General features: G+C 47.3%; 1 protein-coding gene across 1 annotated transcript in view; it reads left to right on the forward strand.

The window, feature by feature from the left end:
- RAB3GAP2 (RAB3 GTPase activating non-catalytic protein subunit 2) overlaps positions 1–25,118 on the forward strand; it is a 54,317-nt gene that overhangs the window by 28,448 nt on the left and 751 nt on the right. Inside the window, exons 14-34 of the mRNA XM_080650942.1 lie at positions 233–449; positions 1,179–1,322; positions 1,791–1,873; positions 2,396–2,460; positions 5,551–5,641; positions 6,334–6,461; positions 8,916–9,129; positions 9,526–9,623; positions 10,930–11,035; positions 11,634–11,794; positions 12,794–13,022; positions 15,172–15,345; positions 15,430–15,536; positions 18,056–18,122; positions 19,553–19,623; positions 21,305–21,340; positions 22,436–22,510; positions 22,796–23,014; positions 23,777–23,866; positions 24,091–24,312; positions 24,945–25,103. Coding sequence (XP_080507068.1) covers positions 233–449; positions 1,179–1,322; positions 1,791–1,873; positions 2,396–2,460; positions 5,551–5,641; positions 6,334–6,461; positions 8,916–9,129; positions 9,526–9,623; positions 10,930–11,035; positions 11,634–11,794; positions 12,794–13,022; positions 15,172–15,345; positions 15,430–15,536; positions 18,056–18,122; positions 19,553–19,623; positions 21,305–21,340; positions 22,436–22,510; positions 22,796–23,014; positions 23,777–23,866; positions 24,091–24,312; positions 24,945–25,103 — 2,756 coding nt within the window. The remainder of the gene's footprint in view (positions 1–232; positions 450–1,178; positions 1,323–1,790; positions 1,874–2,395; positions 2,461–5,550; positions 5,642–6,333; positions 6,462–8,915; positions 9,130–9,525; positions 9,624–10,929; positions 11,036–11,633; positions 11,795–12,793; positions 13,023–15,171; positions 15,346–15,429; positions 15,537–18,055; positions 18,123–19,552; positions 19,624–21,304; positions 21,341–22,435; positions 22,511–22,795; positions 23,015–23,776; positions 23,867–24,090; positions 24,313–24,944; positions 25,104–25,118) is intronic.

The following is a 25,118-nucleotide window of genomic DNA, read 5'->3' on the forward strand; positions in this document are numbered from 1 at the left end:
CTGAAGCAAACTGAGCAAAATACAAGATTTACTACGACTTCATGGTTGATGCTATATTTATTATAATTATTAATAGTTTCTGTTTAAGATATTTCATAATTTAAAAATAACAAAGTTTTATAGCTTTTCTTAAATTCCTTCCCCACCCCCCAAAAAATCCCATAGTGCTTGAGAAGGCTACTGTTCAACTTACAGTAATTTACCAATTATCATCCCTTTCTCCTGTCTTCAGGGTATCGGGACGCCCAGGTTGGCTGGGTCCAGGTTGTAGAGGACCTCCACGAAAGAGTCCCAGAAAAGGGGGACGCCTCCCCCTTTGGGAGTCCCCAGGGCCCCAGTCGAGTGGCTCAGTTCCTGGTGATCTACGCGCCGAGGAGGGGGATTTTGGAGGTGTGGAGCACGCAGCAGGGACCCAGAGTGGGCGCTTTCAACGTGGGGAAGCACTGCAGGTGAGCTGCAGGCCGCCTCTTCCTGGCGCAGCAGAGCCTCAGCCAAGTAAAGCTTTGATTCAATCTGCGTCTTCGTTTGCAAGTTGTTTGAGACCCGACATGTACTTTATCACGGTTTTTCCTGCAAGTATGTGATAACAAAGGAATCTTTTCAAAAAGGCCGTGATGTGCCACTGAAGGAGTTAGCTTTGGTGCTGCCTTCAGTCCCGTCCTTTCCTACACCGTGGAGGCTCCGGAGGGAAGATGCCTTCACATGTCAGATGTGGCGGATGCTTCGTTTGCCGTTGCAACACGGGCCTGTGTTCATTTCCTTTTCTAGCACATTTTTAAAAAATATGTCTGTGTTGGTTTTTAGAGAGAGAGGAAGGGAGAGGGATAGAGAGATTGAGATATAGTTGCGAGAGAAACATCCATTGGCTGCCTCCTGCACTCCCCCTACTGGGGGTCGAGCCTGCAGCTCCGGCATGTGCCCTGACCTGGAATCAAACCAGTGACCTCTTGGCTTGTTGGTCGATGCTCAACCACTGAGCCACACTGGCCGGGCTCTAGCACATTTTAACAGGCAGAACTCTGCCAATTGAGTCCCGCTTCACTTCCGTTTCGGTATTCGTTTGTATGATATGCCTTATTGATGATTCTGAATTGAGGATAATGTTGGGGTCCCAGGCTATAATAGAAGCCCCGAGTGGCATTCCTTTCTCTGATGTTGTGATTTCTTTATATATGCAGGCTCCTGTATCCTGGCTATAAAATAATGGGCTTAAATAATGTCACCAGCCAGAGTTGGCAGCCACAGACCTACCAGATCTGCCTCCTGGATCCCGTGTCTGCAGGTGTGAAAACGGTGACTGTTCCTTTCCACCTGGCGCTGAGGTGAGGCTGCTCAGGGGTCCCTCAGTGGCGCCCCGCTGCTAACTCGTCCCTCCCGCATCCTGCGAGTTGTTTTGCAGTTATTGTTTTCCTGTGTGTGTTTTTTCCTTATGAGACTGATACCTTTAAACTTAACACATTGCGGACGGATCACGAGAATTCTCACTTCATATTACACAGTGTTTTACAAAGTATCATACTTTAAAAAGATATTAGCTTATAAGAACATGTAATAAACAACTTCCAAATGCCATGGGTATTTAATTTTAAAGCGTGCCTTTAACATTTATGTAAACGTTTTTTCTACTCTTCAGTAGAGACTTACTGGCCACTGGGTAAAGCTAGCCATAAAACTACTGACCCGCAGTGTGTTAAGTAGGAAGAGTGTAAAGGATGGGGCACAGCTGGCGGGTCATAATTAGAAGGAAGCAATGTCACATTTGTAAGAACGTGTTGTGTTTACTGTTTCAGTGACAAGAAGAGTGAACGGGCCAAGGACATGCACTTAATGAAGAAATTAGCAGCCTTACTGAAAGCAAAATCTCCCAGTCTTGGTAGGTGTTTTGTAGTAAAAATACTAAAGCATACTCTGTTATTCCTTAAATTAATATTATTCTCTAAGTCGGGTGGGGCACGTGCGGCCCATGGGCCATATAAGGCCCGCAAAATCCTCTGGTCTGGCCTTCCCAAGGCATTAGGGGTGAGTTAGTTCAATGTTTGGCCAAATATAGCCGGCTAATTTTTAAGGTGATAATTTTGTGTGGCCCGCGAATGATGTGTAAATACCCATGTGGCCCCTGGCAGGGAAAGGGCTCCCCACCCTGATCTAAATGGGGCAGTTAGACACTGGACCGCGTTCATGAGCTGTGACAGCTGCTCTTCAGAAGGGGGTGAGGCGCGGGTGCTCACTGTGCTTTCCAGTGGCTTGCCCTCTCGGGTTCACATCTGTAACAGTGACCCAGAGACCAGGAACCCTTAAGCAGACGGGCAGTTCACATAGATGCCTTTTTCTTTCAGAATAAAATTTGCCTGCAATAAAAGAGGAAATACTACTTTGCCTAATTTTCTCTTTCTAGATTCGGTTGAAACAGAAATAAAGGAATTAATTCTCGATATAAAGTACCCTGCAACCAAAAAGCAGGTGAGTGTATATGTGAAGTTTCCTGCTGAATAGCTATTCCAGTTCCCTCCGGAGAAAATCCTTATTTTCTTTGTTCCCCTGCAAGCACGAAAGGCTAGGCTTCCTCTCGTGTTCTTATTCATGTTCATCCTTTTTTATATTCCCACACGGCGGTTCCTGCTATCCTTTTTTTCCTTTCTTTTTTGAAAAAGTCAGTAATTCTACCACACAGGCAAGTGCGTGTGTTTTACACACACACACACACACACACACACACACACACCCCTTAATACCATCCATTGAGATTAAAGAATAATAACATAAACCCACGTGCTGACCACCAGGAGCTCTGAGGAGCCCCCCCATGTCCCTCATCAACTACGTCCCCTCTCCCAACCCTCAGGTACCAGTGTTCAGAATGTTGCTTCTCTGTTGCTTTTCTTTCGAGTTACGTTATTTTTATGTGGCTCCTTTAAAGCATATGGATGCACGCTCTGCCTCTTCGACTGGGTATAAAAGGAGTCATGCCCCACGTCTTCTGTGACGTCACTCCTTCCCCATGTGTCTGGGCCTCCCCCACACTGACGCACGAGCTGCAGCGGACGGGCCCTGTGGTTCCACTGACTGCAGTTTAGTCACCTCCCGCCAGAGGACACTTAGGGCGTTTCCCGTGTCCTGCTGTTAGGAACCGTGCACTGTGACCTTCCTGCTGTGTGTGTGTGTCTCCTGGTGCCCGAGAGCAGGACTTGCTCTGTGGCATCGGACGTCTTGCTCCCTGGCATATGTCGTCAGCTTGACTCAAAGAGCTTTTCTAAAAATTCTCCAAAAAAAAAAAAAGAAGCGTTTCTCTAGCATCTATGCCCAAGGGGAACTGCTAGGCACGGAGCCTCTTCAGCTGCCCTGGTTGGTGGTCAATTGCTTCTGGAAATCCTGTCCTGACTCATGTCTCACTCGTACTGTGTAAGGGACCACGCTGCTCCCCAGCCTCCACGCCAGGGCTCTAATGTGGTGCCTCGTGATTTCTTGCACGACACTCCTGTCAGTCCCCTAGTAATGCCGCTCAGGTCTTAGCTCCACAGCCTTCCAGACGCTTCCGCCCGTGGATGCAGCGAGCTCCTCCTCCACTGCTCATCGAACCCAGTAGCTAATACTAGCCATGGCTCCCCACCTTTTCATCTGGCCCTGTGTGGAGCTCCTTCAATAGGGACCTCACTGTATGTGTCATTTCTGTGATCCAGTGTCTGATACGTGGGCAGATTCGATGACTACTGATTTCTTTTTGCCATTTTATTTTTTAAAACACGTTGTATTGTTTTACTGTATAATAGGCAAGTCCCTGTGGCTTTCAGTCGAGTTTTCCATCCCACTGACAGCTTGGCTCAAAAATCTCTGATAAAAATTCTCCAAAAAAAAGAACAAGAAGTAGAAGAAGCGTTCCTCTTGCATTTACTCCTAAGGGGGCTTGGTTGGCTCGGAGCCCGAGGGCTCTCCTTGCCTCAGGGCAGAGTCTCGGTTTTTAAGGATGACACTCTCATGACAAGGTGGGCATCTAGGCAGGCCGCTCAGGGAATCAGTAGCAGAAAGGGGGGGTCATAACCACACACGCCTTCTCGTCTTGACCCCATCATTCTTCTCTCACATCCTGGGAAACGTGAGCATAGTGCAAACTGTCATCTTGACTTGTTGTTGTTGTTGTTGTTACTATACTACTGAATTGTGAATGACGTTATGAATTTTATAAAAATGCCAGAAAACCTAATAGTGAAAGTTGCGTGTTGTTTTTGACACTAAGGGGAGAAAAGAAACTCGTTTTGACTTGGGAAGACTGAACAGCAGGGAAGAAAGCAAGCCAGCTGCCGGCTTGTGTCCGAGTAGACAGAGCAGATGCAGATGACATCTCCCGGGGTATTTGCCGCTGGTGGTCACTTTCTTTATAGCCTCCTGGTAGCTGTGTCATCATAGGCCAGGCCCGCCTCTCGAGCCACCTGCTAAGCCCGTTTCCCCCACAAACACACAGCTGGTGTTTGTCTCATGCCACTTCTCAGACTAACCTTCTGTACTCACCTCATCAATAAAAATCCAATTTAATGTGCTAATGTGAAATGATAGTATGAGCTGTAACTGCTGTGGCCAACCCATTGGGGATTCTGATGGTTGCCTCTTTAGGCATGAAGAGAGATTTGGGAACTGGTGCTAAAGGCTCTTACATTTCTACCAGGAGAAGGAAGGGGCAGGTGCAGTGAGGTGGGGGGAGTATATATACGGTACCCCAAAAACATGTATACACACTTTAACAGCTGATAACTCACTTAATTTTCACTCCTTTTCAGGTTTGACTGATTTGAAATATTGGGTGAAGCCAGGCTAAGCTTTGAACAAAGAAAATTTATCCACTAGACTTTTTAAAGGGGATACATACAAGATAAAGTTTATGGCACAAAACCATCAACAGCTGACGAATTGAGGGCCCACAAATACCCAATGAGATGATTCTTGATGTTTGCGATTCCATTGCTTCACTTTATCAGCAGAGCCTGGACTAGAACGGTCATCAATGTGAAAACACATTGACAAAAAAAATTATTCATTTCCGTAGGTTCTTTTAAATTTTGAGAATGAACTGTATGTTAATAAACACTAACTTTATAGTCATTCAAAGTGTGTATACATTTTTGGGGGACACCCTATATATCTAGATTGGCCTAGATTCAGTCAGCCCGCCCATATGCAGTAATTAAGCAGTAATTAAGTTGTCAGCTTTTGTTACAACAGCCTCTACTTTTCATTGATATTTACATAGTACAGACTTATTCAAACTCATCTTATTAGTGAGTAGCTTAACTCTCTAATTGGTCCTGGCTATTCTGTTAAACACCAGTCACTTTTGGTTATTTCATTCTCATCTGAACTTTTTGTCCTATCATGTTCAGCATGACAAGAAATTGATTACATATTACTTACGATGCACCCTCACTCACAGGTGTATATATACTAATGCAGCTTAAATGTGAGCTTCACTTTGAAATGTGGTGTAGTGAAAGTGGAGGCATCAATGTCAAATATAAACAAATAATTGCCTTCTGATGACTTGGATTGCTATCTTTCTTCTAGGCTTTGGAAAGCATTTTGGCAAATGAACGTCTACCATTTTCCTGCCTTAGAAACGTCACCCAAACTCTCATGGACACTTTGAAAAATCAAGGTAATCAGATTGTACTGATTGGTGGTTATGGTCTCACTTCATTCTATAACTGGTCGTAGAAGTAGAAAGCTATCCACGGCTTATGATGCTCTCCTATTACTTTAAGGTGGGAATGAAGTAGATAAGATAAAAGGAAACTTATTTCATACCTTTAGGATTTGGGGACTTTTTTATTCCCTGTTCTTTGTATGAGTTGCTCTTCATCTGAGCTTTCTTAATCTTAGAAAAAACCCTAATTGACAGGAATTCTACTTTTGGTCTCTTTGCCAACCTTTCTTGAGGATACATCTGGCACAATCCACAGTTTCTGGTTGAATCGTAATATCTGTGACCAACACGATAGCAGCTTTAATTTTGTTATCTTCAGTGAGTGAGCCTAATAGGCAGCTGATGAGTCATGGGCTGAGAAGAGGACATTTTCAAAGCTGTTTCCAGATCATTTATCTAAATTGGAATATTACACCAAGATATTTCTTCTTTCTTATTTCTTTTTACTATTAGAGGACCTTATTTCATTTAAAAATTTAAATATTTTGGCCATGATAGAAAAATTATTTTTGCCTTATCTTCTATAGTGCAATCTTCCCAGTACTTAATAAACTAGAGCAGGGAATTTTGTAATATTAAGAGACTTAATGAAGAAAAGCCTCTTATGAATCTGAAACGTCTCTTTAATGCATGTTGCCTTTTAGAGGTGGAGTCTGTTGACGAAGGGCTGCTCCAGTTCTGTGCCAGTAAGCTGAAGCTGCTCCATCTTTACGAGTCTGTCAGTCAGTTAAATGCCCTTGGTTCTCCTTCAGACACGTCCTTCTCTGATAACGTGAGTACTCCCATTCCCACTATACAAAATCGTCTCCTCGGTTATTTTCAGTTCTTCAAATTGGTAGGAAAGAAGCAGAAAATGGAAAGTTTTTATAAAGCATACAGGTGTGGTTTCTCTGCAAGACCCCCTGCTGGTTCTCTGTGCCTTGCTGCTAAGTTTATATTATTTATGCCAGAAAATTAAATTTTATTGTGAATTCATTTACACTACCCTGGAAGCTTCTAATTTTTCTGAATAATTTTTTTTTTAAATCCTCACTTGAGGATATTTTTTTCCTTTGCTTTCTAGAAAGAGTAGAAAGGCAGAACAAGAGGGAGAGAGAGAGAAACATCGATGTGAGAGACATCAATTGGTTGCCTGCTACACTTGCCCCTATCAGGGCTGGGAATTGAGCCTGCAACCCAGGTATGTGTCCTTGACTGGGAATCAAAACTGAGATCCTTCAGTCCACGGGCCGACACTCTACCCACGGAGCAAACCAGCCAGGGTCTGAACTCATTTTTTGGTGTACGGAGCAATGCTCTAACCAACAGAGCCACCCGGCCAGGGCTGAACTCATTTTTTAAGGTTACTACTTAAAATACAACTTCTGGACCAAAAAAAATAGTGTCAGTTTTCTGAAGTAGCCAAATGATTCTGCCAAACAGAGAGACCACATTTTCTGTGTTGTCAGCAAACTCATGCAGCTCATCTGTTGTGTACACATAAAGAAATGTATATTTAAAAGAGTCTATTGTGCATCCAAGTGTTTACGATAATTATAGTAAATGTTCTATGCTTTTATTCCATAAAACAAAAGTGACACCACCTGGTAATCTTTATTTATTACAGTGCAGTATCATTCATTTCTGAGGCGTATATATAAAATCCTTATGTTCCATACAGAGAAGTGAAGTTCCTTCAGTGAGGACTAGAGAGAAGTATGTCCCCTCTCCCACTCTGGTTTCTGTGTGACCGTGGCCAGCTGTCTGGTTTTACTGATGTCAGGTCACTGGTAGTTCCTTTAAGAAAATTATCTGGTGCATCTGAAATGTACTTGAAACATGCGTACATGAATAACAATTTCTTACACATAAAAATGAGAGAAGATTTTCTCTCTGTAATGGAAACAACCCCCACATTCTAGCATCTTTTTTATCTTTGGGATTATAGATGGATTTTACAAAGCATTTGAGCAGTAATATATTCATAGTATTCTCTAACTACCATTGCACATGGCAAAGCCATTTTCCAGGATCTTTTGTTTTGCTGCCTACTTCACCAATCATGTAAAATTATTTCACGCAACGGGAAGGTTCAGGTTGATTGAGTTATGTCCACAGGATTGCCTAGGCATTTCAGATTCTTCAGTGCCTCATGTTTTCATGAGCTCCCAGCTACCTGTCTCACGCCCTGCCAAAGGAAGTTACATAGATGGCTCTGCTAAGCTCTCAGCATGCGTTTCCACCTGATAGCCCAGCATAATATGCAAAGATAAAACAATTACAAATGTTTAAAAATTAGTTGTCAGGTTGTTCTTTTTCTATTTTTAAAGCACTTCTTAGGAATTAAAACCTTATTTGCTGTAGACTTGTTTAGATCCTTTACACAACATACACTCAGTCTCTAGGCTGACTGGCTAATTTTGTGCATACAGAACTGAAATTCAGGGCTGAATTAATTCATTTTGCTGCCTCTGGGACATGGGCCATAAGCTCGTTTTTAAACTCAGTATAGTATGGACTGCTGGCATGTGTTCGGTAGCACTTGGTGGTTTACTGCTTGTTTGTAGAAACAACAGCCTTAGTCAATAAATAGATAAAGCTGCTCTGGTTTAAGGATGCAGCCTTACGTCACATGGGGGTAGCGAGATGTGCTTGCTGTGGCACAAGTATGGTGTTTCAAGTGTGTGTGTGTACTTTTCCCTAATTTAGGAAAACAATCGGATCAGGAGATGTTCCTGCACATTGGTATAGAAGAGTGGTTCGAAAGGCTGCAGGCTGTATCAGGGACTTCCCATCTCCTTTCCCCCGAGAGCCACATGGAGAATTCATATGTAATACATTTGCCAGCGTTTATGCTGCTGAATATGAGGAGTCAGTTTCTTATTGAAGAGTTCCTTAGTTTCCTCAGAATCACAAGTGGCAGTTGACACCCTGTTAAATTTTTTTTTATTACACAGTAACACATTCATTAAAATCTGAAAGTTTTAGACAAGTATAATCTCAGGAAATGCTCTAAAAATGGTACTTTTAGTTTACTTTATTTAAATAACCTCCTCATGAATGTGGGTCAAGTTTTACGCAGAGTCATTTGAGAGTTAGGCTCTCAGCAGAGTTCACTGGAGCAGTCACATTAATTAAAAATCCATCTTTGGCTTGTGGTGCTGCATTTCACTGCAGGGCACGGGGTTGACACCCATGGCAGACTCAGAGCAACGTGGTCTGTTCAGAATTTTTTCCTCTTTTTAAGGACTTGGCTGTATTGCTAAGGCTTGATGAACAGGAACTCGTGAAGCTGCAGGCATTGATAGAGAAGTATAAGCAGGGGAACAGCAGGGCCGCTGTCCGCTTTTCCGAGGATCAGGATGGTGTGCTGCCTGTGAAAACCTTCCTGGAATATTTAGAGTATGAGAAAGACGTGATCAACGTCAAGAAGATGAGTGAAGAGGAGCACGTGGCTCTAGGTGGGTGGACTCGCCTACGTGAGAGGCACTGGCCCGAGGTGGGGGATCACAGAGCCCCGTTGGAATCCCGCCCGCTCTAGAAGGAAGCCTGGACGAGCTTGTAGCATCTGAGAGATTCGGTTCATTTCGAAATAACCGAAGCATTTGTCAGTTTACTAAAGATGCCCTGGGTGTGTAGGCACTGGGTCATAGCCGTTGTGTTGTATTACTGAGTGTACTTAAGAGACGGCGTTAGACGTGTAAGGAGGTGCCTTCTGCTCCACGAAGCCAAGCAGACTGAACCAGCAGTTTCCCCCTCGCATGTTATGTTGCTCTTTGGGGGTCAGGGTGCCGTTTAGGAAGCTTGTCCGAATGGGAAGCGGTCACTGGTTAATGCGTCTTGTTTCCGCCCACTAGGCAGCTTCTTCTTTTGGAGGTGTTTGCACGGAGAGAGCTCCACGGAGGACCTGTGCCACACGCTGGAGGCGGCAGGACTCAGCCCGCAGCTGCTGCTGGTGAGCCTTCTTGTTGCTGATGCTGTTCTCTCTTGCTCACGTCATCGGAACTGCCCATCTTTTTTTTTTTTTTTTTTTTTTTTAACCATTGTCTGAAGCAGCGATCGCCAACCACTGGTGGTCCGTGAAGTCCGAAAGGTTGGCGACCGTTGGTCTAAAGCATATCATAGAACATCCATGAAAACCTTCTAAAAATGGTCAAAAAATTTATAAGCCCCATATTTAGTTACAGTCTTTTCTTTTTCTCATTCCCTGTAGATTGTAACAGCATAGTCCATGGTTGGCCTAAAAGAAATTTATCATCTGACATGCATGCGTGCTTTCTCAGTGGACCGCGACCATCAGTAGCTGTGTTCATATCAGAATGAACTTCCTCCCAGCAATGCAGGATGATCAGGCATTCCCAAACAGAGTCTATGTTAGACCTTGGTCTCTGTGCTGTAGGAAATGTAGACAAAAGATTCATCCCGTGGATAAACGACAGCACTGACGTTTGCTCATTCTACAGAGCAAGGCAGTTACCCCACCGTCACAAGCTGTTCTCTTACCACCCCCATGCACATGGATGCACGCCCTGGCTCACAGTTCACAGCTGCGAATGGGAAGAGGGGAAACTTCTCTAAAAAACAAACCAAAAAAAAAAAAAACAGAGCCCAAGATTAAAATAAGAAATTGAATGTACAATAAGATGAGCTTTTAAAAAGAACCCTGCTTGGTCACGTCCATCAGGGGACATGGCAGCCGACCTGGCCCTTGCTGAGCCCTCTGGCTGAGGGAACCTACAGGGCGGGTCTGAGTGCCACGCGGTGAGCGTGCGTCCTGCTCACGTCTGGCTCGTTCCCAGAACAGCCAGTGCCCAAGCAAAGCAGAGGAGATGCCACAGCTTACCTCTTATGTGTGTGACTTAGCCATGGCTTTGTTACACATGGTCAGGTGCCAAGGGAACTTAACTCGTATGTGTGTGAGAGCCTACAGTACAGTTGGGGTTTTGTTACACATCATTTCTCTTAAAGTCGCAGGCCCTGGTGATGACATTAGCTGAGGACTTAGTGTGACATGCACCTCAACAGAGGCTCCAGCTGGAAGGCAGCGAGTGCGTGGACCAGAGAAGAGGGGGAGAGGTGGAATGTAGATCTCTCTCCACAGAGGACTAGGGATCCCTTGGGCAGACAGGGCACCTCGTTCTGTCCTTGTCACGTGATGTCCCAGCCCCCACTCATTTCCCGGAAACACTGGATCACGTGTACAAGTGTGAGAGTTTAAGTGGACTGTTGTCTAAACTGAAGAGAATCTACATCTCTTTCAGTCTCTGCTCCTGAGCGTGTGGCTTTCTAAGGAGAAGGACATCCTGGAGAGGCCGCAGTCTGTCCGCTGTCTGCACACCACGCTGACCCTCCTGAGCCGGATGAAAGGTAAAGTGCTGGGGCCTGGGCCGCGCGGCCGCGGGCTCGGCGGCCTGTGCTCTCGGAAGCCTCGTTTAGTGCTTGGAGTGCTAGAGAAGCCGCAGGGGGAGCGTCTGTCCTGACAGGAGACGGCAGCTGCCAAGTCTCGCTCCCTAGAGCCTCAGATCCAGAGAACGCGCCTCGTGCATTGCGAGGACGTGGCTTTGTGACAGTCGCATTTTGTGCTGTCACCAAAAACAGTGTTTTCTGAATGGTGCGTTTGCTTACCTCGAAGGTAAATCTCATGGTCTCTGCTGGAGGTTATTATTTTTCTTACTTTTGTTCTGCTGAGAACAATGATCTGTCATATTACACGTTCGATGGTGGGTTTCCGCAGTGATGAACTATTCCAAGCAGGGATTTAAAGTTGGTCCAGAAGCAAGGTGACCCACACAGCAAAAGTAAGTGGGATAGGCGTGTTCTGACTCAACTGGACTGTGGACCATTTTCCAGTTCATGCAGCAACAGGCAGGCTTGTCGCAGGGAGTTTAGCTCTAACACTGTGTTTAATCTGGAGGACCGGGCCCAGGACTGGGAGACTAAGCTTCCTTTCTGACGTTGGCTGCAGTGGCCCTCGACGACACGTGGGACTCCCAGTCGGTGTCCCCTTGGTGGCAGCAGATGCGCACGGCCTGCGTTCAGTCTGAGAACAATGGGGCTGCCCTGCTATCCGCGCACGTGGGGCACTCGGTCGCAGCGCAGATTTCGGACAGCGCCACCGAGAAGAGGGTAAGTGGCAGGGCGCAGCGTCCGTCTGTGCCGGTCCCATCTGCAGAGGGACCGCACGTCCTCGTGTGGTGCAGCATCGGGGGTCTAAGATGTGTGTCGGCATTCTTACTTGTCTTTCTTAGGGTCAGGAGGGGGTGAGGGTGCGGTGCTGCCCCGTCTGTGCATTAGACGGCACCCACATGTGAGCATAGCACACGTGGCCCGAGTGCTGCACGTGCTCTGGCTCTGCCAGTGGCTAGTGATCGGTGGTGAGTCCCTTAAAGATGAGTCCCGTGGCCTCCGTTTCCCATGTGAAAGAGGCCAGGGTTAGACAACGTGGCTCCCCCGGTTGGCTCCAGCTCCTGAAATGCAGTGCCTGTGTTCGACCTCCCTTGTATGAGCACAGGGTGTGTGGGGCACACAGCACCGAACGACTCAGAAGGTCCCTGCTGACCCTTTCCTGGGTGGCTTCTCCTCGCCTCTTGGAGACACTTTAAAAAACCGGGGAGGGTGTGTGTGTGGAGGGGGGGGACTAACATCCCATAGCTTGCGGTAGCTCAGATTATTTCTTCCGGCGGGAAGCCCCATTGACCTGGAGGAGATACTTAACTAGGTCTGCAGAGAGTCACTTACATCCTCAGGCTCGGTAGTTCATAGTGTCAATATCACCAGCTTGAGAGGTTTGCAATAATGAAGGAGACGTTTGAGACACGTTTTCTGTGTTGGTGAGTGCATTCTAAAGAGAGGTCAGGATCCTGGTGCTGACAGGAAAGCCGGGCCTTCTCCCGCGTGGCCCTGACAGCCCGAGGGAGAGGGGGCCACGCAGGTCTCTGTAAAGTCCACACTCCATCCTCCTCGCCCCGAGTCTCCCACCCACTCCTGACGCTCGTGTTTCATCCAGCTGAGTAATAACATCTGTGCGATGTACCCGGGCTGTCCATCAGCCCGCAGGTCCAAAGCTCATTCAAGTTCATGGTGATTCGGATCCCCACCAGGTCGTCACCGGGCATTGTCTGTTAGTTTTCCCAAACAGCTTTGGGTGCGGACGCGGAGGCCCTCATGGACTCCTGGGAGGCCCTGTCTCTGGACACCGAGTACTGGAAGCTGCTGCTGAAACAGCTGCAGGACTGCCTCATCCTGCAGACGCTGCTGCACAGCAGAGCGGACACGCGCCCCGCCAGGGCGCCCTCGCTGCCGGCCGAGCCGCTCCCCCGGCTCTCCGTCAGGAAGCTCCTGGAAGGAGGGAGAGGTAACGGGGTCTGTGGGACCATGTGTGTCTGCAGCTCTGTGGTGGTGGTGTAAGCGCTTGTTATGGAAATGACTGAAAGAATAAGGAAAGAGCAATACGCTCAGATTTTAAAAGAGATTAATAGCCCACCACACACTTCTTCTCAGAGTCTGATCCTGCCAATTCCCTGCTCAGGGACCCCACCCACACCCCCCAGCCTTCCAAAATAAGCAGCTGTTTTTAAAGAATGGTTGGGGGCCTCCAGCGTCCCCCCTTTTCCAACTCCATGCCTGGGTGCATCGCTTCCTTCCCCGAGCAGTTCACCCAGCACAGCGGAGCCCAGTGGGCGGGAGGAGAGCTCCTCAGAGACTCCAGACCGAGCCAGGCGGGAGAGAGATTTGCAAAATGTGGCACCACTCCTCCCTGGACATCCTGTTGGGCTTTGGGATTTATAGTCATTTTCATAAAATACTAACCTGCGGTGGGTTTATTTTTTCACTTTAAAATTAATTATAACAACATTTTTTACAATTTCTGCACTTTAATTTCTAATGCCATAGCTATTGATGCATATAAGCCACAAGCTCAAGTCTTTGGGCTGCCCATATGTGTAAGCGTTTAGGGACTAAGACTGAGCCTAAGAAGTTCAGAAGCCGCCGAACAAAGTGAACTCAGCAGCTGGCTCTCCAGGCACGGCTGACTGAATCCAGCCCCTTTCCACTTCCTGCTGGTCGCTAGGTTTCAGCGCCAGGGAAGCCCTGGGGTCCTGTCTCTGAGCCTGCACTCTTCCCTCCCCCTGCCTCCCCCTTTCTCATTCTTCTTCTCCTGGACCCTGAGTTCTACATCTTACTCAGCTCAAGTGCCACCTCCTCCCAGAAGCCTCTCATAAGATCAGAACTGCAGGTCTTCTCTTCTTCCTGCTAATTTCCACTGAATCCTGTACCTCTTTTCCGATACATGGGGTCCTGCCTCCTGGAGTCAGTCGGTCCCCGGCTTCCATCGCAGGACCATAAGCATTTACACCTTGGATGACCTTGATCATCCTCTTTTCTTCCCAGCAGCTCCGTCAGGCTTGTGATGCTGGGATGACTATGTCTGGGTTTATAAATATGCATGTATTTATAGATTTTTATTTAGTTAACCCATTTTCTCATTCCTTATAAGACTTGTGAATTTTTTAATTATAAATTCACAGCACCCCACGCTGCCACCTGGGGCAAGTGTGGGAACACCATTTTAATATTAACCGAAGCAGTATCATCAGGGCCTTGATTCCGGAAGGAAAATTTGCAAGTGATTTGGAAGCCAAACATGAAATTACATCGCCCAGCACACTGCTCTCCCATTTCCCTGATAATTGTAATTTTACTGTGAGGCATTCTTTTTGTGGAAAGGTGTACATTTGAATCAAAATAGAAGGAAAGACCGAGAAGACATTTCAGTAAATGACAGAAGATGTGTAATTTGTTTTGGGTAATAAACAGGACTCTTCATTGTGAATGTTTTGCAGTTTGCATTTATAAGTTTTTGGACCAAATTGATTGCAACATGGCATATAGCATCATGTTGTAGATTAACTATAGCTAAATTTTGCCCCTAATTATTCCATATAGGCAGTTAGTTGATGCTTAAAAGTAATATATTGCCCTAAGAAGCCTAGACCAGTATCGTGCTAATCCATGTTTTCACTTACATTTAATGAAAGTGTTTTTCCAAGATGTGTTCATCCCTTCGTCTCCGTCTGGTAAAGTATATTTTGAATTTGTGCATGTAGAAGGTATGCAGTATCCAGACATGTATGCATATGCATTTATATTTGCCTAATATTCTAGGTGAGTCTAAAAATGCCCTTAGATGGGGGGCAATGGTATGATATGTACACATATAATACCTTAATAAAAATTTGAAAAGAAAAAAAAAATAAATTAAAAAAAATAATAATAAAAAATAAAAAATAAAAATGCCCTTAGATAGCAAATGCCCTACCCTCACAGGCGGAGTGGTAGGCAGTAACTGCTGAGACTCTCCTGGGTTTGGGTCACTTTAGGCTGAAAACTAAGCATCGGCACTTAGACTCCTCGTGGTTGGCAACGCAGGTCCTGCCCGATGGCTCCCGTCCGCAGACGCTGTGCTGCAACGTTTCGTTTTCTTTCTTGTCTCCACATGGCAGGGGGCATCGCAGACAGTGTAGCCAAGTGGGTATTTAAACAGGACTTGAGCCCCGAAGTATTACAGCTGGTTAATGAAGAAAGAGATGCAGAAAACCCAGACGAACCCAAGGAAGGTATCAGCCGAGGTTTATCTGAGGTGTCAGAGGTGGACGTGGACTTGGGAGCCATACCAGGTAACACACAAATGCGGGGCAATCGGCGCCGGGAGCGGGGGCCCACCGGTGGCGGCAGTCACAGCCCCTGCCTCTGCCTTGCAGACCTGCTGCGTGCGGCCCGCGAGCAGTTCCCGTGCAGCCTGGAGCTGGACGTGCTGCACGCACACTGCTGCTGGGAGTACGTGGTGCAGTGGAACAAGGACCCGGAGGTGAGACGCGGCACCTCGGGGGCTGTCTTTCTGTGCTCACCCTGTGCGTGCTCAGGCTGTGTAGTTAAGGAACTGACAGGAACACGGAGTCTCCGCGCGGATGTCTGTGCTGGAGCTGGGCATTGTCCGCACGCCCACAGGAGCCGTGCAGGGCCGGCATTGCCATCAGCCTCACGCTACTCTTGGTCCACAGAGGCCGCGTTCCTTGCTAAGCACACACTGCCAAGCTGGGATTTAGCCTCGGGTCCTCTGTATCTAAAACCAGTGTGATTTGCCTAGTCCCTGTTAGATGTTGTAAGTAAACGTGTGTGTGTGTGTGTGTGTGTGTGTGTGTGTGTGTATTTTTTAATATTTTTATTGATTTCAGAGAGGAAGGGAGAGGGAGAGAGAGAAAGAAACATCAATGATGAGAGAGGATCATTGATCGGCCGCCTCCTGCTTGGCCCTTACTGGGGAATCAAGTCCGCAACCTGGGCATGTGCCCTGACTGGGGGTCGAACCGCTGACCTCCTGGTTCATGGGTCCCGGCTCAACCCCTGAGCCATGCCAGCCGGGAAATAAGTATATTTTTTATTTCCTTTTGCATTCCTGCATGCGATAGCACCTCCCTACCTGCATCTTCACACCGTGGTCACCGTGATAACAGTGAGTCGGAGCCGGATGCCCGCCCAGGGCTGACTCTGCAGATGCGTCTGCTTCCCCTCATCCTTCTGCGTTGGCCTCAGCAGGAGAGGCAGGACGGCCTCCCTGTGCACAGGGCGACTCGAGGCCACGTCGGCCTCGGCCTCAGCTCTCTCCGGGCGTCCACGGTCTGGAAGTGTAGGGAGAAGGGCCCCCCGCCTGGAGGCACTGCCTCTCTCAGCCCGTTGGTTCTCCCTCCGCCTTTTGTAATGATGGTGCCAGTCCTTCAGGACTGAAGCCAGGATAGAGCAAGATGTACAGATGCCGTGTTCGGCCCCCTTTGCTGGCACAGTCGTTCACGCAGGCCTCCCTCGTCGGTGCCCTGCTGCCTTCTGCCTCTCCCGCTAGAATTCTTTCCTTTACTGTCCTCATGTCGGTTGCACTTCTGAGTGAAAATCTCCCTGCTGAACTAAATCACACTAATATAATAATGATATTCTCCTTCCTCAAAAAGAGTCTAATATGTAATCACTCACATATTCAAGGAAGAGCTTTAAAATGTCAGTGCTCTCAACAAAGGCGTGGTCTGATCTGTTAAACTTTGACCAAGAAGAGATCAGGGACAGGGGACCTTCCAGAGCCCTCCAGTCACCCTCTCCAGGCTGAATGGTAATCCCATGTAGGCTCGCTACGGAAATGGGGTCCTTTTCCTACGTGGAAAGGGAATTCTAGGGCGAAACGGGCATCATAACTGCAAAAATCTGAGTCAGTTCCAGGTGCCAGGCCGAGAAAGTGATGTTTAAGAGACTCGCTGTTTTAAGCATTCACTTACAAACCAAAGGCAAGCAGCGCTGAGTCCAAGCCCCCGCCCCCTCCCCCCACCACCACCACTAGTTAACAGCTTTGGGAATGCTTCTGAGCTTTTGTCCTGTTTTCTCCTTAAAGCAAATGAGGGTCTAGCAGCAGCTGCCTCGGGGTCGTAGCGGTTTCTGGAGAAGATGCTCGCATGGTGCCTGACATTTTGACTAGTTTATCCTGGTCTATTGGAGCTGCTTACATCTGAAATGAGTGGCCGCTTTTCTTATTTGCTTGGGTTTTTTCCTGTTCAATAGTTATCTCCCTGCCCCATGCAGCCCATCCCAGGTCCATTTTGCGCACACAGCTTTGTTAGGCTCAGAACACTTGAAATTACCAAGGTGATGTGTTTGTTTAATCTTTGTACGGGCCACAAAATTACTCAGCAAGCATCTGGATAATTTCTGGGGAACATTTTACAAACTGTATTTGGGTTTTAAACTACCTTGATTAGAAAGAGTTGAATTTCAAGCATCCCCTCTAATAATTCCTGTTTCCCTTCGCTGCGTCAGTGCTTTCTCCTTGGCACTGATCACTCACATCCTGTGTAATTTATTTACGTATTTCATCTGGCCCCCTCACGAGAGTGCAACCTCCGCGAGGACAAGGATTTGGGTCTGTTTCGTTCACTACAGTGGTCCTGGTGCCTCACACAACCTGGTGCATAGTAGTTGCTCAACAAATATTTGTTGAATAATGAATGGATGATACTGCAAAGCAGGAAATGCACTGTTTTCATATCTGTGTGAAATGCAAGCATTTATTGGAGAATGCTGCTATGATGTACAGATCACAGTCTTGAACCCAGATATCAGCATCTATGACCTGGGGGTGTCTAGGAATCAATCATTATATAGGTGATGTGGATCTAAGAGAGCATGACATTATCTTAGGAGAAATTACTTCTTACCTAATACTTCCATGTTCTTACTGCAGCATTCTTATGTAGCTTTATGGGGAAGCTTATGTAAGAAGTCCCCATTTGTATGTGAAACACTTATTAAATTATATTCTTTTTTCTCTTCTTTCTCCCTTCATGTAAGGAAGCACGTTTTTTTGTGAGGTCAATAGAACACTTGAAGCACATCCTTAATGCACATGTTCAGAACGGTAAGTGAACAGGCGTAAAAACATACCTGACTCAAGAACAAGAATCTTTACATTCACATCCTGTTATGTTTCTGTTTGATGGTCTTACCACCTAAAGCTTCAGTGTGTATTGTTTATACAAAGTACTGGCTTTCTTAGAGGAATACGGTCCAGAAAAGGGAGGGGCTGGCAGCTGTAGAGAAATGGTAAACAGGTTGCTGGTTCCACTTAGGTGAGTTCCCAGAAGAGTTGAGGAGCTGAGCCTTGGCTAGTGGGTCACCGAAGGTCCGAGACGAGGTTTGGGGCTGGTAGGAGGAAGTATCGCTGCCGGTCCATGTGATCAAGTCTAGAGAAGCTGCTGCTTTCTCCTCCGGGACCACCTCCCTGTAGGTGGCATGAAGTCAAACTGCAGAAATTCCAAAGGCCTCGTTTTACATGAGGAGAGCTTGAAAATTAGTTCACTATTCACTATTAGTTTGAGGTCATACTTTCTTCCAAGAAACGAAAATAAGATTTAAAGTGACTCATCCGGGAATATGGTCCCCAGAGCCGTGTGTCCTCACTGATAAAACCGTTACCTGCTGACGTCAGGCTGTGTTTCTTCAGGTTAGGGCTCAGCACCCCATGCGCTCCCTGAGCCTCCTGGCTTCTCTCAGCCTGCGCAGGGCCTCACTGCTCCGCGCAGGAGCGGCTGTATGGGTGTAACTGCACATGACCGTCACGCTACGCTGACAGTTTCTGACAACTGTTTCATTAATTTTAATTTAAATGCCGTATTAAATATGCAAGTAGATTAAATATGCAAGTATATTAAATGTGCAAGTATAAAGCCCGGGTGTGTTTTTTTAACTGTATTTTCTGTATTTTGGTTTCTAATGTTTTTTACCTATCACTTTACTTGATGATTATATATGAGAACCATCAGTTGATGGACATTGGGTTTGTTTCCAGTGTTTGGCTGTATGAATGAAGCTATACTCATTCCTGCAGTGGAATCGCTGGGTCGTGTGGTAGACACGCTATTATTTAGCTTTAGTTCATAACTGCCAGTTGTCCAAGTGCTTTACCAATTTAACATCCCTCCCGCAAGGTATGAGCACTCATTCCAGTTGTCTCCACGTCCTTGCCAACACTCGGTATTGTCATTTTGAAGTCAGCCTTTCTGTTGGTTATGTGATATCGCTGTCCTTTTAGTTCATCTTTCTCTGATAACTAAAGATGTCTTTTCTTACAGTTATTGGCCATTTGGCTATCCTCTTCTGCAGCCCCATTCTGATTTTTATTAAGTGAAGGTTTTTATTAATTTTACACGTATTGCCTGAGGCATAAGAGCTGATATCTCAGCACACAGCCCGTGTAGTGGTAGAAGCTTCAGGAAGCCGAGTTCGTCCCATGTGATGGGAGAGGAAACCTGAACCTCCAATTCACTGCGTTTCCTCCGTTTGCTGCAGGCATCGCCCTGATGATGTGGAACACGTTCTTGGTGAAAAGGTTTTCTGCTGCCACATACTTGCTGGATAAGGTAACCCTAAATTTCACCTCCTGGCTTCTTGTTTATTGGTCCCCTGAGTGAGTTGCTATTAGAAAGATTATTCCATTGGCCTTGCTAGACTGTGTTTCATCGGACACTACATTTCACTCCTGCTCAGTGAGACGTAGTCCCATTGCTGGCATTCCGTGACTCGAGCAGGAGCCCACGTCCTGGAAAGTCCTCCACGGTGAAGGCTCTGGACCTCGTAGACCAGGACTGGCGGTCGGGGCTGGGAGGGTCTTGCTCTCTGCTTTAAGTGAAAGCCTACAGGTGCTCTCACTCAGCTTTGGATGCGGAGCCCAGGCATCTTCTTGGAATGGGGTCGATTGTAGTTCTTCGGTTTTCCTGCATAAACCTCACCCATAATGCATTGCCCATGAGTTCTAGGACCTGTTTCTGAAAGGTATGGTGCAGTCTGAGTGCAGAACCTTCAGAGTTTTAGAACTGAGCCCCAATCTTTGTAGTTGCTTCCTGTGTCTCTCCCAGTAGACCTAGGCGTCAGCTACCCTCCATCGGTCTTTTTAAAGCAGTCAACATCATATTCATAGGCACAGCTGCCTTGTTTTCATCGTTCACCTTTCATCAGTTGAATTCAGTTGGGTAATTGCAGTATGTGCAACCAGCGCAAGTAGATTTGGGGACGAACTAAACGTGCAAGCATGTCACGGGGCTAGGGGAGCGGAAGCTGTCAGCACTAGCGGGAGCCTCCTGGCCTCAGGCACAGCGGCGGGGGCCGGTCTGCGCGCTTCAGGAAGACTGGTGGTTAAGACGAGCTTGATCTGCAGCTGCTGGAGGCCGAGCTGCAGGCTGGTGTGGCTTTGGGATTTTCTAGTGATATGTGTCAGCCGCTTACCCTCCGGCCTGGCTGTGGGGTGAGGGCTCAGTGGGGGGCAGCTTTTCATTTATCTCGAAGACACTGGGGCAACTTGAAGCAGAGGAATGATACGTTTGGGTTTGCATTTTGGAAAATGATTCCGGCGACAGGGTGGGACATACTGGAGTTGGGTGGACTGAGCTCGCTTGTTCGAAAGCCATTGCTGTCACCTCAGCAGGAGCTAATGAGGCAGAGTCCTTTGTACTGGAGTCCCTTCTTCCACCGTCACTGCCTCCTGTGAGTGGTCCTGTCACGTAACGTTACCTGCCACTCACCACCCTGTGCACGCAGTGAACGGCAGTCTTATTATCCACTGTATCACGGAAGTCAGCTGGCTTTCCGAGCCAGAGTGGGGCTTCTGTCTGCTTTAGATTATCCCTCCTTTCCAGCCATTTAAAGTCATTGTGTCTTCATCAGCCAGCAGAATTCTTAGCTGCTCCTCGTTTGTAGCCTGGAGTTTGGTTCTGAGTCTCAAGGAAACCTAGTTATTTAATTATGCAAAGTAAGAACCAGCTTTTTAGAGTCTTCCTTATTTAGTACTTCAAAAATCTGTATTTTTGAAAAGGATTATTTGTGAGCCCAGAGTGATATTTTTTTCGTAATGTACTTTTACAGAATTCCACCACACAATTAATTGCATTGTGTTATGGTTGCCACATTTGTAAGTGTATCTGTACTTTTAGAATTTGGTTACTTTTTATTTCCCGCACCAGAGTGATGCCCTGTGTGTGTGTGTGTGTGTGATGCCTTTTTGTTGAAGTTACTAAATAAATACAGCATTCCTGTCCTTTGTTTTAGGTTGGAAAGGCACCCAAGGAGAGGCTATGCCGGAGGGTAAGTGAATCGCCCTGAGCTAGATGTGTAGTTGCTAATCCCGCACTTGAACTAGAACCCCCCTAACGCAGGGGTGAGCTCTGCCTTTCACCTGCTCATGGCATGTCGGGAGATGAGGAAATGGGAAGGTGGGACTGTGAGGGGAACTGCTCTGAGCTCTGGCCGGTCCCGATCTGCCTGTGCAGATGATGCTCAGATAGCGTGGGCCAGCCTGGCTTTCACGAGACGCCTGCAACTTTGCACTGTGGACAGGCGGGTAACAAGTTGCTGCTGCTGCATGTTTTTGCTGTCGTTCAAGTGAGAACTTGATCACAAAACATCGAACTTCAAATGGCAGTAGACCCGGGAGTAGCGGTTTGATCTACCTTCATGTAATAACTTGTACAGAGAGTTAGATAACACTCCTGCCCATGGGCACTGGCTTTTACTCAAACTTTGAAATATTATTGCACATAAAAGAAACATTGGGACAAACTCAGCTATTACAGACCCTCGGTCCCCAGAAATCACCATGGCTGAAGAATTCGGGTATGCACTCGAGCATCCCTGTGACTGTAGTTCATGGCACTTACTCTCTCTCTAAACATCTTAGGGATGTGCTGATTGCTGGTTTAATAAACAGCATGTGACTGCAGGGGCCCCTCGGCCAGGCCCTTTAAGGGCGTCAGCAGGAACGATCGTTGCACACGGCATCCTCAGGTATTTAGTTCACAGGCTTGAGGGTTTGGGTTTTGTTCAGAGGGTTCCGTTCAGTCCCTAAAAGGTGCTCTGAGGCCAGGCCAGGCTGTCTCCTCGGAACTGTCACGCAGGACCATAATGAAGTGGCTGTCGAATGGCTGTCCCCTGTGACTCTGGGACAGCGAGCACCAGTGGCCCGTCCATGGTGGCGGATGACACTGTGTCCGTACAGTGCACCCGGGACACCAGCTGCTAAAAATGAACCGTGGTGCCATCTTCTTTAAAGCCAGTGAACTCTAAGGAAGGAACTGAAATGTGCTGGTGCCGTCTGTTCACTGTGGAAGGTCGTTTTATTTCTCGGAGAGCAACTGGAGCAGTTTTGCTGCAGGAACTAAATCTGTTCCTTGTTGAAACCAGGATGTGGGGATGAGCGACACGGCGATGACCTCTTTCCTCGGCTCCTGCTTGGATCTCCTTCAGACTTTATTGGAGGTAAAAGGTGTATTTTCACTCTAAACTGTCTGAGCTGTTAATTATTTTGAAACTCACTGGACTTACAAAAGCACTAGAGAAATATTTTCGTTTATTCAAAGTTTTGACTTAAGAAATATCACTATTTTTAGGCTTATTAGAATTAGACTTGGGGAGTTTTAAAATTATAATTTTGGGGTGGGGAGAACTCGAGGTTTGCACTTTGCTACTGGTGAGCTCTTTAAATGAGGTATGTGCAAGCTCTGACTTCACCAATTCTGAATACGGTTCTCCATTCTCAAACAGGCAGATGTTGGCAGGGATGAAATGCAGGCGCCTGACCTGGAGACGGAGGATGTGTGGCTCGCTGTCGAAGGGCCCATCTCCATCGTGGAACTGGCCCTGGAGCAGAAGCCCATCCACTACCCGCTGGTGGAGCACCACTCGGTCCTGTGCTCCATCTTGTACGCGGTCATGCGGTTCTCTCTGAGGGCTGTGAAGCCGCTGTCGCTTTTCGACAGTAAGGCAAGTACCTCGGGACCAGAGCCGCCTGGGAGCTGGGGGAGCAGGTGTGAGCGGGACCGTGCCCGGTGGGTCCTCTCCTCCCATCAGACTCCCTGGGCAGAAGGGGTGGGCTGGGACAAGAGCCCGTGGCTGCCGGTTCAGCGGCCACTCTGCTCTGTTACATTTCCTTCCGAGGAACATGAACCCTGGATTCTGCTCTGGCTCTTCAGACACACATCTGCTCTCGAGCAAGGTGTTTTTAAAAGGATTCAGAGTACATACTATGTATTAGTTACCTATTATTGTGTGACAAATTATCCCAGAACCGAGTGGCTGAAAACCAGAGTTGATTACCATTTTTGTGAACCGAGAATCTGGGTTCTCCTATGTGGGTGTGTTTCTGGCTCAGAGTCTCTGAGTCTGCATTAGGCAGGCGGCCAGGGCTGGGGGGCTTCCAAGCTCACATGTAGGCAGGATTCAGTTCCTCCCCCCGGGCCTTTCACAGGCAGCTCGCTCACCTCGGAGCAGGTGAGGGACAGGAGCACGCACACCGAGGCCACAGTCCTTTTGTACCCTAACTTGGGAAGGGACACGCTGTCATGGCTGCCCAGTTACCTAGCAGCGAGTCACCAGCCACATGAGTGACTGCCAGGAGGAGGGATCCCTGGGCGCCGCCTACCAGATAAATGTTCTTGTTGGAGGAGGAAAGACATTAATCACAAGGTAGTCTTAAATGACTTTTAATCCATACTCATGTTTTCTTGGTCTCTTCTTTCTCTTTAGGGGAAAAATGCATTTTTCAAAGACCTAACTTCAATTCAGTTACTACCCAGTGGAGAAATGGATCCAAATTTCATATCTGTACGACAACAGGTAAATTAGTTATTGGGCTTTTTGTTTCTTGGGAAAAGGTAGTAAAACAGAAACCTAGCTGGCCTTTAAAGGCTGACCACTTTCGCAGCACTCTGGAGAGCTAGTTTACCTTTACATTGTGTCGCTTCTTGAGAAGTACACAGTTTCCATGGAAAAGCCCCTCACAGGTATGTTTCACGGGAACATACTAACAGGATACCACTGTGTCTCTGTCTCCCTTCAAGTTCTTGCTGAAGGTTGTCAGTGCCGCTGTCCAGGCTCAGCATGCGGGCGCCAGGGAGAAGGACGGCTCAGACACGGCCCCAGCCACTCCTCCTGGGAAAGACCTGGAGTGGCCAGTGCTGGCCGTGGACTTGGCCCATCACCTTCAAGTTAGTGAAGACGTTGTGAGGAGGCATTACGTGGGGGAACTCTACAACTACGGAGTGGACCACTTAGGGGAAGAGGTAATAGACCCTCGGGGTGCTCACTGGGCTCAAGTGAGAAAGTGGATGGTTGGAGTCAAGAACCAGTCAAGTCTCCATAAAGCTTTTTGCTTATTCTTCTGTTAGAGCTTCTAGGCACCAAAACAGAACAGAAAATTAAAATATTACAACTCCTGCTGAATGTTGAGTGAAGTCCAGTGTATAGGCCTGCTCTCTGCACAGGCCTAGCAGTCAAGAAAACAGGCAGAAGCTTGAAAATGACTCTCACAAGTTGCAGTCGTACCAAATTGAAAAATGGAAATTTGGGTTGTAAATGCTACGTTTGACTTGGATGATATTTTGCTTGTACACCTGACCCTTGGACAACGTGGGGTTGAGGAGCTGGCCCCACACAGTTGAAAATCTGCGTCTACTTTTGACTCCCCAAAACTTAGCTACCAGTAGCCTAATGTTGACTTACCAACAACAGACAGCTGATGAACACATTCTGTATGTTACATGTATTACGTATTATGCTCTTACCATACAGTGAGCCAGAGTAGAGAATGTATTTCCCATGTTGTTCAAGGGTCAACTGTACACACGGCCACAGATCAGAACTGAGCAAGAGTCCTGCCAGCTCTTACCCTGGTTGTCCGTGTTCCCCTCCGCAGGCCATCCTGCAGGTTCATGACAAAGAGGTCCTTGCCTCTCAGCTGCTGGTGCTGACAGGGCAGAGGCTGGCTCACGCGCTCCTCCACACCCAGGCGAGGGAAGGCAGGGAGCTGCTGGCCCGGCTGTCACCCACTCTCTGCACCTGGCTGAAAGCGATGGTGAGTACACTCGGA

This window comes from Plecotus auritus (assembly GCF_963455305.1).
Source record: "Plecotus auritus genome assembly, chromosome: 14".
NCBI lineage: Eukaryota > Metazoa > Chordata > Mammalia > Chiroptera > Vespertilionidae > Plecotus > Plecotus auritus.